The sequence below is a fragment of the Plectropomus leopardus genome, chromosome 19 (genome assembly GCF_026936395.1).
Source record: "Plectropomus leopardus strain MGB_pleo_1.0 chromosome 19, ASM2693639v1, whole genome shotgun sequence".
NCBI lineage: Eukaryota > Metazoa > Chordata > Actinopteri > Perciformes > Serranidae > Plectropomus > Plectropomus leopardus.
The window spans coordinates 19,607,173-19,620,132 of NC_142194.1; the positions used below are offsets into that span (position 1 = coordinate 19,607,173).

Genomic DNA, 12,960 nt, shown 5'->3' on the forward strand with positions numbered 1-12,960 from the left:
TCAACAAGTTACACTTCAAACTAAAATATATATTTCTTTATAAATATAAAATAACAGCATTACTACTACTACTACTACTACTACTACTACTACTACTACTACTACTACTACTAATAATAATAATAATAATAATAATAATAATAAATTTTATTTAAAGGCGTCTTTTAAAGCACTCAAGCACACCTTACAAGATGTAGTTAAAACCATAGATAATAAATCCATAGATCATGAAGTCAAAGAATCCTTAATATTCAGTAATAAATTTAAATAATAACCGATAATAATGATATTCATAAAACATAGGTAGAAAATCGTTATAACAAAATCATCATGATCAGTGCAAATCAAGATGAGTGCGTCACCAAAAAATCAGACCAAATATGCCAGCTTGAAAATGTGTGTTTTTAAATGGGGTTTGAAGGTGAATAGGTTGTTAATATTCAGAATGTCATTAATTATAAATACTACAGTCTTACTCTGGGGGACGTCCTCGGCTCTGAACACCTTCAGCGACAGCGTGGCCCATCGCAGAGTCACACCAGCCGGCAGCAGCAGATTACTCTCTATATCATCCTGATCGTCATTTGACTCCCTCTTCTCCACCTGCAGTATGAAAGAACAGAAAAGAGTCTGTGAGAGGGAGCGAGGGACAGAGCCACCATATTTACATGAGGAAAGAGGAAACAGCCAGCGCCGCTGGCTGAAAGTCGTCTGTCATGCTGCAGTCAGTCAGTCGTACCGGAGGCTCATCTCCAGCGCCGACTACAAAGAGGCTGACTTTGAGGTAGCCTTTAGCCCCGGAGCTGGAGTCATCTGGGTCATTCAACAGGAGCCACTTCCTCATCACAGAGTGGTCTGCAATGGGACACAAACATATAAATAAACCACTTATAGGACACATATTAATACACACAGCACCATCAGGTAGAATGCACAGGTAAATGAAAAGCACTTCACACCGTGTGCTTGTACAGAGAGTTTACACATATTATTTCCCATTAAGTTATTATCATAGCATTAAAACCAAGTTTAAAATTATTGTTAGAAACAAAAAAAACACAACTTGAAACCCAGACATGGTGAAAAGAAAACTAAATTTATTATCTAGCAATTTTGCAAAGCTATGTATATCTAGTGCAGAAACAGAAAAGATTTTTTTTTTTTTAAGAAATATGTTTGTCTGATTTTACTCACACTATTCTTTTTTTTGGCCTCTTACAGTCAGGATAAAACAAGCTGTAAACAAAACTGACACATCACCTTTTTTATTGAAAGTATGGTGAACGTGTTAGCATCGCTTATCTACACATACAGAAGATACAGGGCGACATTATCATCCTGTTTAAATCATGTTTCAGGCCACCTAGCAAATGTTTATCTAATAGTCACACTTCATTTATCTCCATTTTGGGCTCCACAAAGTTCTGAGGAAAATCCAATTTTCAGGTCAGAAAACCAAAACAATGAGCTGAAGGACACTAAAGCTCCACAGTACTAAGGGAAACTTCAGAGTGATTATCTTATTCTCTGTGGTTTCTTCATCATGAGTGACATCATTCACATACTGCACAAGAAGTCGTGTGGCCTTTTGTTAATTGACAGAAGAATGATTATAGTTGCTATGAGATTACATTAAAAAAAAACATGTTTACCACTTTCATCACATTAGAGAAAAACCTATTCTTGACAAACATACAAACCAGCAAACGCATTTCTGACCTCCACAAGCCAAACAGCATTCTCTAAACAAATGTAAATGACACACAAATCTGTGGTTCAGGACAGACTTACCTGGTTCATCATAAACATACCCGACGTCCAGCTGTGTGAGAGAACAAGAGGAAATCAGCAAAACTCATATTAAGACTCAGACCACATTCTTTGACTAATTATGTGAAGACAAAATGACACCAGGTACCTTAAATTCTCCCATGAGACTGTCAGCCCTCAGTGAATAAGAATTATAAATCTGAAGAGGAGAGAATTCACTGATTATTTATTTGTACACATTGACAGAGGATAGGATGTCAAAACAGACGTGCGCGTACTGACCCGGAAGCTGATGTGTTTGTCGAATAGATCAGATGGCAGCATGTGGACATTGTAGAAGAAAATCTGGAGAAATACAAAATAAAATAAATAAATAAATAAATAATAATAAAAAAGTTGTTCACAAAAAAAAGAAAAGAAAAAATCAAACACGGTTCCAATAAGATAGTTTGTTTAAACATGCTTTAAGCACTTTTCAAACTTTACAAAAATATTTCAAGTGCAAGGTAAATTTAATAAAAAGGAACAAGTTTTGTTAATTTTCAAATCTGTGTCATCTGTTGTCTCTTCGTGTAAGGGTGAAGAAGAGCACCTCGTCAAAGAACGGGTTGTTTCCCCTCTTGATCCTCGTCCTGTGGGTCTGTCCGCACACATTAACCTTCACCACCGGTTTCACGTTGTTGCCAGACAACTGACGGGCCTCAATGATCCGCACACGAATCTGAAAGATGCATAGAATCACAATATCAGTGTGGATGAATGTATAAAACTCATGGCAGCATCAGATTCTGACCAAGAGCACCTCAGTTTCTTTAAGTACACGACAGACTTTAAGATACATAACCAGAATAAACCTAAACTAGCAAGAATTAAAGGTTGTGGTCACCAGAAAGCAAAGTAAAATTTCAATTGAAGAAAAAAAAAAAAGCTGAAGGTGAAAAGTCTTTCTTTTTACTTGCAGATTGGAAATTATTTTTCAGTAATTGTGCCAAAAAATGAATTCTAAAAATATTCCAGCCTGATTGTTTTCTTATTGCTGGCTTTCAAGACACCTTTTAGTGTGACAGTAACCTACCAAAATCAACCTGTAGTAAATCATTTTCATTGTTACCATGATGAATGCAGCTTATTTTTACATTTACATATTGTGCTGGTGTCACAATGTGGACAGCTTTTTAAAATTTTGAATATTTCCCATACTGTGGTACTGTCCTGCTCCACATGCCTTTGCAAATTGCCCCATTGGTTAAAACTTAAGTGTTTTTAATTTGAATATGGTTATTTTGTAATAAAATGAAAGGAAATCGTGCTTGCTAATGATCCTCTAATCCTCACGCACAAGCATCTATGTCTGATAGCAGGTAGGTGAATACGTGTGCAAACAGTAATGCACGCTGCTACACTAACTGCACAATCAGCGAGACTGGTTGGGCCAAAAGCAACACAGTATCACCATTTTTTACCAGAATTGCTTCACTTCTCTTCAAATAGAAATGTATGCCATCCGAATAATTTAAAAGAAACTTTAATAACATAGCACATTGTACACGTAGCTTTAAATATTTAATTACAAGGGAATGAGAGAGTTTGTTTAACTGTGGGCTTTTCTAGACTACCTTTTAAACTGCACAGCAGACCTAGTACATAGAGGACATAAAACTGTAGACAGGTGTCCTTTTAGTGTCCACATGAGTGTCTAATGGGGTCCCTTGGGTGTTTTGCTGCTGAAATATTTGTGTACTCCCTGATCCATGCAGTTCATAAGAGATACATGTCTGTCTTCCAATGCAACATGTATGCCTACATGCAACGCTGCTTTTTCCCTTTTTACATATGCTTGTTTGTGTTTTTTTCCCCAGTATGCTCTGTGGTTTGCTGTCATATGTTTTCTTTTTTTCTGTATTTCAGAAAAATCTCATTTTTTTTCTATTCTTAATTTGTGTATTAAAACAAAAACAATGCAGGAGGTGTTAGTGTGGAAAACTTAATATAGCTCTTTAGCACATCACTACCAAACTGACCTGGAAGTCTTGAGGTTTATTGACTAGTCGGCGGCGATTTTGTGCCCTGGCCAGCCGATTGCGGAGGTTAGCCTTCTGACCAGGGGTTGAGGGGGCCCCTGCGGAGCCACTTTGGCCTCCGTCTGGTAGAGTCTCATCCTCCTCCTCACCACCACCACCTAATAACCAGAAAAAACAAGATGATCAAATATCTGGCATGCCTCTAATCAAAATTAATGCTATCACTAAATCTTTATTGCTGCATCACTTCATAAACATACCAGCGTCCACTGTGGCATCTCCGGCTTGAGGGTCATTGAGGTTTGGCGTAGCGCTGGCTGGAGGGTCGTAGCCAATCACAAGGTCGATTGTAGCCTGGAAGGAAATGATTGGCTGGTCTATTATTTTATTCATGTCTTTAAAGGAAGTTAGACTTCCCGTTGCTTTTTTTTTTATTTTTAATTAATAGAAGGAAAAAACTTACTCCAATACTCTGTCCACTTTCATTGACCAAAGGAACGTTTTTGGATGGTAGTGATCTCATTTGACCTGCGGCAAGATCTCTCAGAGAGATTTTGGCTGACCCAAGGAATCTGGATACAAAAAGAAAACAGCAGGGAAACATTATATACAAAAAAGATGTATCTAGCCAAAATATAGTAAGAGTAAAAAGAGTATACAAGCCCAACATACAGTATGTGCAGTATGAGTGTAGAAATGTACGAATCTTATATGATTATGCATATGATATTTACTTTTTTTCCTTTTCTGTACTTTTTCTCAGAAGGTAACACAAATATAGTATATCATATAAGCGTGTATATATTTTTCTTTATTTTTTTATATTTTTCTTTCCCTTGTGAGGGTTACTATTTTTGTCTCTCACTGTGTATTATGTTGTTGGATGTTTATGTGAAAAATATATATATTTTTTTATGTAAAAAAAGAGATTAAGATTCAGATACTCTAATTTAATGTACAGTATATGTGACTGTTGTAACGTGCTTGTTGCTGACGATTCTGCACTGATTTCCTGCAATAAAAAGGGCAGAAGTCACCACAACATATCGGTAATCGGGTTACAGACCACACAGAAATGAGACGCTGTATGTGCACTTAGTGAAGTCACGTTCACAAAAGGGGCATATAGCAGGTCACCACCCAGAGCTAACAAACCCTGCCTGCTCAGACAAACAAACGCACCCCATGAGCCAGCGCACAGTCAACACCACACAGAAGCTACCTGCCAGTGAATCACTGTGTGTTTAAATCATCTGAGAACTGAAATGAACCAATTCTGCCTGTTGAAGGTCATTTATGAATGATTGTGAAGGCGTTCAAACTAGAGCACCTATTATTTTTCCATTTGTCACATAAAAATAAACCTGTAAAGTTGGCTGAAAATCACAGATCACCACCTGCTAACAAAAAAAAACATCCCTGTTGTCTGCATTAGTGAGTCATTTGCCTCTTGCGAACATTTTCCTCATGGTTTGTTAATGACAACATTATCTGAGAAATGAATAAATCATTGACATTTTAATGATTAAATAAAAAATAAAAACACTACTGAATCAAATGGTTGTCATGAAAAGGCTGAAGGAAGGACTAAATGTAACTAGAGCTGCTATGAGAGCTGAAATGTAACAATCGCATTCCTCTGTCGTCTCTTATTTCAAGGACAAAATTAAATAAAAATTGAACGAGGCAAAGTGTCTCTGTTAGATCTCACTGACAATAATACTGGATTCTTGTTAGACAAGTACAGTAGCGTTTTCATGTCGTGTCAGTTGAAAAAATTGTTCAGAACAGTTTGTTATTGCTTGTGGTTGGTTGTTGCGTCTGTTTTGGTGTGCAGCCAAAAACCACACAACTCAACGGGTGGTTTGTTTACACTCAGACACTAATAAGTTAATATGAAGGCAACAACAAACTATTAACTCTGGGAGGACTTTTTTTTTTAACCCAAATTTCAAATGTTGCCAGTGAACCACGAGAGGCCCGGATATTTAAAACACAGATTTTTCTGTTATGTTTATATGAACGAGGATAAGCTAAAAACTAAACACCTCTTTGTACAATGCAATACTGTTCCACAGCACCTCAAACTGCATCTGTTCAACAAAAACACAAACATAACTCTCATGAAGGTAGGATTTATTGCAAAACTGTGGTAGGAGACTATATTGCTATTAACAATAAACTGGCAACTCAGTGTATGTCTGGCTGAATAAAACTATGTTCACTGTTCACTGTTGTGTCCGAAGTAACAAAGTATAACTACAGGAATGCAGTTAATCATTTAAACTTTATCATGCTTTGGGTGGACAGAGTAATATTATTTTGGCAGCATTCCTGATGGGAGGAAACACAGATCCACTGACACAACTGGACGCTCCGAATTGAGACACATCCAAAGCTGGCCAGAACTTTAAGCTTTCCATTGGACTCAAATATTTAAAATGATGTATTTTTCCCCATTGCTAACCAATTTTATTTGGCCTGGATAGGACAAAGAAAACCATGCTGCAAGAAGCCAACTAAACTTACGATAGGTAATTTGAACTTTACAGTTATTAGGAAGGCATTTCTATAAATGTAACATTTGGAGGACAAAACTGATACAGGGGAAGCATTAGACCATAAGAATTATGCTGAAGTAAAGTTAGATAAATACATAATTCAATGTACAATTACTCAGACAGCTGCATATCATGTTACCAACCCTCAAGGTCACTAGAAAAGTTTTTGGACAGAGTTTTGCTGGGAGGAGAGAAGATGGAGAGTTATTGTTTTGGCAGCATCACATCAGGAAGGAGGCTGACACAGGGATTCTCCGAGGAGTCAGTGACGCTATAAACCTGGTATGTAGCCTTGATTCTCACTGGGTGACCAACAATGCCTATATGTTCTACTATAATGGCTTCTCAGCTATATATTAACAAGATTTGGACTTCAGGTAGGATGTGACTCATCCACTCTCCAATGAGTTTTTCCGTCTCAAGGAGCTCAAGGACTGTTAGACATTTGAAAATCCAACAATAATTTCTGTTTTTAGTTTCTGGCTATGACAAGCAGTGTCATTTTAGCATTTTTTTTAAAGAAAACATGCACTCCAAAGCCATTTTCCCATTATTTTTTTTTAAATATCCAAAAATATAAACATATATTAAAAAAAGAAGAAAAATGCTCAAAATGTTTTAAGAAATTGCATTTGCCCTGTATAAAAATAAATTTTAAGAAAAAAAAAAGAAAGAAAATGGCCAAAATTGTTTACATTTGCTATTAAAAAAATCTCTCAAAATGCCTTACAACAATACTTTCTTTAAAAATCTGGGGTAAAATAAATACAACTTCACTTTACAGTTGTATTCCAAAAGTGCTTAAAAAATGATTTGACATGCCTCGTGGTTATACATGAAAGGAGAGAAAGAACATGGGGGAATTAAGAAACTATGCGATGTACAAATTATTAAAAGCAACCAAAACGTTATCACACATCAATGCATATTAAAGCTACGTTGTGTTAAATTAATGTAATTTAATTTAGTGAACACAACAAAGTTTCTGGATTTTTCCTAAACCTTACTAATTCCATTACTTTTCCTGGAAAACGTGACTTTTCCAGGTTTTCCATGACTGTGGGAACACTGCAGATACTAGGAAAAATTAAACCCTGGATTTAAAAAAGTTTGTTGGGTGACCTGACTCAAATGTTGGGTTGTCCTTTTTCATATATTTTTCATGTTACTACTCCTGCTTTCAGCTTGACTGCATTCTGATAAGAGCATTCAAATATAAAAGAGAGTCATACAGTAAGATTGTACGGTGTTAAACCCTGACTGGCAGTGACACTGGCCTGAGCTTCTTCCAAAAGACAGGGGAAATGATCACTGCCCAGTACCATGTGTGTATTGTGAACAGAATATGTAAGTCATGCTTTGATGCAATATTTTCCCCATTGTATTCTATGTAAACACACAGTGGAACGACCATAACAGACCGACTGCTGCCAGTCGCTGAGTCACAGTGGAACAACCCACCACAGCTGATTAAATCCCCACGTACAAACAGTCATCCACAGACAGGGTGAAATCACGTGCACGCAGTTATTATTGGATGTACTGTTTTTCCCTTTTTCACCTTTCTATAGCCAGTGGAACAACAGGCAGTAGTGCATTTTGCCACCATACTTCTCGCAGCTCGACTAAGCAAGTGCGTCCTTGGCTGGGATAAGTTTCAAATATTAACATCCTCCGCCTAGAATAATTAATCGTCTTTCACAGTTCGGTGAGGATGAGTGTGATACATCTCAGATCTGAGACTTGGGTGTGAAATCAGCAGCCATAGTTCCATGATTATGCATCACATTTACTAACAGAGGTTTCAGCTTAAAATCGAGAAGTACTTTTCATAAACAATGTAAGTGAAATATTTGGACAGACTCACCGTCTGACTCTGCGTTTTATAAAGACGGGAAATGAAACAATACTCTGAGGTTTCTGATGTGAAAACATTTTTACAACCATATCCTGACAAAAAAAAAAAAATCAAACCTGTTTTTTTGCCATCCCCACATTTGACCTTTTTATGTGCATTGATGCAGAACAAGTTAACATTTAATGGTAATGGTGATATTTAAGAGGCCATTTCCCTGTTGTGTGAGTTATCAAAAAACTAACCGTGCATTGACTTCTAAGTCTGCAGCACTGTTGCAGAGCTTCAGTGTATTTCTCTAGATAATGTGAAAATGGATAACATTATAAAGCTGTTTAAGAGTAGCATGCAAAGCAGGCGCAAAGCAGGAGATGACAGGAAATTTTGTGAAACTAGTTCATGGTTAAAAATTAACTGTCTTGATATTTTTAACTGTATTCATTTACTTTAGGGATGATAATGTCAGTCTGCCAACTGGTCCACTACTTTGGTCTGGACTGAAATATCTCAACAACTACAACATTAAATTGCTGTAAAATTTGCTGTAAATACTAAGGGTTCCCACAGGATAAATCCTATTGACTCTGGTGGGCCTCTTGGCATGTGCTCAGAGCCACCAAAGTTCAAAATCAAAGTTCTTACTTATTCAGTGAAACAGTTATAAATGAAATATCCATTGATTGACAGCCACAAAACTCTGTACAGACATACAGAGGATCCATCTTAACGACTCCACTGATCCCCTGCCATTTTCTCTATGAGGTTTGTATTTTTGTTTTAATTCAAATACCTGAAGTATTGGATGGGTTGCTGTACAACCATTATTCATGGTCCTCAGAGGACATATTGTGATGATGTAATCACTCTGGTGGTCGCCTGAATTTTCATCAAGCGCCATCATCATTTCAGAATTTGGGGTTATGAACAAACTCATGTGAAAATAATGACAATCCCATTCACTTCATCAGTACTTTGTGTGCTCATTAACAAATGTAAATATGTTAATCTGCAAACATTACCTGCTAAACATCAGCATGCTCACTGTTAGCATGTGCTGACTCAAGCACAGCTGTGCTTTAAGCTAAATGCTTAAAAATACATCCTCACAGAGCTGTTGGCACGGCTGTAGACTCATGGCTGAAGTCTTGTTTTGGCGTGTCTAAAATACTTTAACACAGTGGTTCTCAAAATGTGGGGCGGGCCCCCATGAAGGGGATGGAGCCACTACAGGCAGGGTGTGGATGACCAGGAAGAGAATAAACCTATTCACATCCACTGAATAGGTGTAAAGAAACTAGACATTTTGTCCATAATTAAACTCATAAATTCACTGTCGGGGAAAAATCAATTCGAAGATCTTGTGATTAAAACTGTGCTGCTGTTTACACAGAGGGAACTTTGTCCTTCACCGTTCCGCTACCTTTTTAAAATTAAGTTAGTTAGGCACACACTCATTGCTTTTTTCTTCTGGTTCCTCCTTTGTTGCCATGACAACAGGGATTACCCAAAACAGCAGCTGGAAAACTATTTGAGAGAGAGAGAAGTCCTCCTCTGCTCCCACTGTGTAGATCTTTAGGGAGTGTGTCAGCTGGGCCAGCCCAGTGGAAAACTTTACTCTGTTTAACACGGACTCGTGTGCTGGAGAGGCACATTTGAAAAGCTCCTCCCTTAGTTATGACTGTCCCATGCATTGGGGGAACTTTATATAAAGCTCAAGAACAGGAAAATATATATATATATACATACAATACATGGTCTCTTAGACATTAATTATAAAAAAACAGATACTTTCATGTGCTTTGTTTTCCTACTACAGACAAGACTTTGATCGCAGTAATTAGTGATGTCGAGGAAACATTCTTTGTGGTTGGTCCAGATTGGTCCCATATGTTACTCTGGCTTTATATGGAAGCAGCAACGTTGAACTGTTTTGGGGCAACGTAGAAGGATTACAGCACCAGTCCTCACACAACATTAAAACTTTTCATTCATACTGTACCCTGCTGCACTGCGATTTCACCGCTACAATAGTTTGGCAAATAACTACTGCATATTTTCCTTTAACATTTGAGTCATTGTCCTCAGCTCCTACAGCACCACAAAAATCCAAAAGAGTGAGAGAGAAAACAAACAGCAATTCATCCAGTCATTGTTACCCAATCAGGATCAGCCATCCCACACAGCCCAGCAAGTCCCAGCATGGCAAGCAGGGTGTGAGGGAGCAGAGACAGCCAGCAAGATCATTCACACACAGCGTTACTATGATAATATCTAGCTTACTTTTCTTGTCTGTTACTGTGACAGTGTTGATAATGATGTGTATCCTAACCACAGGTGTTGGTGGCATGTACAAATACTTATTTCACAGCCACTGTATTTCAGATTGAGACTGGCCTAATGACAGCTTATGCTGGACAGCCATTGACATCCGTGCAATTGAAAACACTGTTGTAAACCAACCTGATACTAATAAAAAAACTCCTTTCCCCAATAAATTCTTTGTTCAGACAAGATGTTGTTTGCACTGTGATTCAGGGAGATAAGGCACACATCTTCTTTTTCATCACTGTGATCTGTCTGTTGCACAAAAGCTAAACAGAGAGCTTGGTCTCAAGGGATTGTATTGCACTTACTTATCTTTCCCAAGAGTTTCATAGTCTTTCACAACCACGTCTATGTAGGAGCTTGAGTCCAGCGCAGTGCCCTTCAGGTCAAACTCAAGCACCTGCAAGACAATATGTGGGATAAGCAGACAATCAGATATAGTACTTCAACTGCATGTTATGTCCTGAAAAAGCAAAATTTTATCTAAGAGCAAGACCTTTAATTGACATAACCTGAGTAAATAATGACTTGGAACCCAGCTGCAACAACAAACTCCTTGACTTTTCCATATCAGCTACATAATGTTTTGGCATAGACGATACATACTGTGACAGTCATATGATGATTGTCACAGTACATGTTTACCATGTGATTTTTAGTGCTGCATTTAAAGACGGAATGTCTTAAAGTCCAGAAATTATTCCTGCTTTCTTTAGCAGCTGATTAAAAAATAACTGATAAAAAAAAAAAAATCAAAGCGAGACGTGTGCATGTTTTAATGTGTGTGAGAGATTTACCTCGTTCCAGACAGGATTCAGCTCACTGTCAATTGCTTTTGTTTTCTTCTTCTCATCTGAAAGTGAAATACTTTTTTGTAAATGTTTTTCAAAAACTCATTTAAAAGTAAAACACTGTAAGGTACAAGATCTCTGTAGATTAGATAACACATAGGTCAACAAAGTCCAAGAATGCATTGACAGTCATTTTACCCACATGTATTTCTGAAGTTAAATTATTTCTCTATCTAAACTTCTTTAGAGTTTTGCATGCTTGATGGTAAAAGTGATAGTTGGTGTCAGTGGGCTACAGTTTACTGGGAAGAATGGGAAATAAAGAGAGAAGCTGCCACACCTGTATGTGATGATGATGACAGGGGTACAAAGAAAACACCTGAGAGTAACCAGGGCTGATTGCTAGGATCATTTCCTCATCAAGGAGCCAATGACACACTCTGTCTGATACCATTTTAATTCAGTAGCCGAGGGCTAATTTCCCTGCAGTTTCAAACTCATCTTTAATTTCTATTCGAGGCATCTTTTTTTCCTCTCTATTATCACATATATACACTACATGTCCAAGCATGGTCCCTAACCCAACTGTCTTTGCATCTGGATGTGCTGCAACAAGTTGGAAAAGCTTTCAGTGATGCAATAGTAACCTATTGTGCAGATTACGTTTTTTAAACATGCACACTGCATTTAAAAGGCACCGTGGTGACACTTATAGCCACTTTTTAAATTCTAAATGGACTTTTGGCCTCCCATGCAATGCACAAGAAAAACTAAAGAATGACACTGTATATTAGACTATCAGATAAAATCTCATCAAAGCTATTAAGTCCATAGAGTGACGTCATGCTTGTTGAAAGTCTAATTCACTGAGTAACTATAAACTTACAATTTAGTCTCAAAGACACACTCCACATCCGTCTTGAAGAACAAATACTAGGCAACAAGTGATGATTTCTCTTGCATTGCTCACAATGAAAACTTTTTAAGAGTTTTAAAAAGAGCCTTACCTTTAAATATCACAGAGGTGATTGGATCAGGACTTCCAAGCTTCTTTTTAGGCAGCCCTTTAGCCGATTCTACTACAACACGCAACATGGTCACAACAAGGTTAAAACTGATTCAATCATTAAAAATGAGGGATGAAATAGGGGAAAAAACGTCTACACAGGTTTGTCGTGCTTTGGCATCCTCATTGCCCCATCACTGAAGCAGACAGGGCAGGGCTGAGGAAGTACATTTCCAAGTCCCGTTTGAGAAAGCGAGGGGGAAATAGGGGCGGATCACGGGGGTGTAATTATTCCGAGTGGAAATCAGTGAGCTGCTGCTGCCATCGTGTGAGTGCAGCTGAGAAGAGATGGCACAAACTTATACCACTGACAGAGGAAGGGACAGAGTGTTTCTAAAGTTAAATACAGAAATAAAAATATACATTGTAACGGCCTAAACGATTGTTTTGTTTTGTTAGTTCAATGTCCTCAGGTGCTATACAGGGCATTTCTGCCAGTCTGGGGGTTCTCACTGTGCCCCCTGCACGTTTGAGCGCTGATCACATATGTTGGCTTTGGCTCCATCTCGTGGCCCCACCGCGCAATAGCATGTATAATTGAGAGTTTGCAATGGGAGTGGGCAATTAATGC

At 37.8% G+C, this 12,960-nt stretch overlaps 1 protein-coding gene across 5 annotated transcripts in view; it reads right to left on the reverse strand.

Annotated features, from left to right (window-relative positions):
* The window catches only part of LOC121958911 (myoferlin-like), a 36,640-nt gene extending 24,073 nt beyond the window's left edge, over window positions 1-12,567 (reverse strand). For 4 of the 5 annotated variants that reach the window (XM_042508092.2, XM_042508090.2, XM_042508089.2 and 1 more), the window contains exons 1-12: window positions 12,331-12,567; window positions 11,330-11,385; window positions 10,841-10,932; window positions 4,255-4,363; window positions 4,052-4,145; window positions 3,792-3,949; window positions 2,363-2,491; window positions 2,053-2,115; window positions 1,919-1,969; window positions 1,792-1,822; window positions 740-855; window positions 477-603 (exon numbers count right to left, since the gene is read on the reverse strand). In XM_042508092.2, coding sequence (XP_042364026.1) covers window positions 477-603; window positions 740-855; window positions 1,792-1,822; window positions 1,919-1,969; window positions 2,053-2,115; window positions 2,363-2,491; window positions 3,792-3,949; window positions 4,052-4,145; window positions 4,255-4,363; window positions 10,841-10,932; window positions 11,330-11,385; window positions 12,331-12,418 — 1,114 coding nt within the window. In that variant the 5' untranslated portion in view covers window positions 12,419-12,567. Of the gene's footprint in view, window positions 1-476; window positions 604-739; window positions 856-1,791; window positions 1,823-1,918; window positions 1,970-2,052; window positions 2,116-2,362; window positions 2,492-3,791; window positions 3,950-4,051; window positions 4,146-4,254; window positions 4,364-10,840; window positions 10,933-11,329; window positions 11,386-11,525; window positions 11,658-12,330 lie in introns of those variants that run through there. The other variant, XM_088069731.1, reaches the window with a different exon arrangement.
* Between the last annotated feature and the right edge of the window lie 393 nt (window positions 12,568-12,960).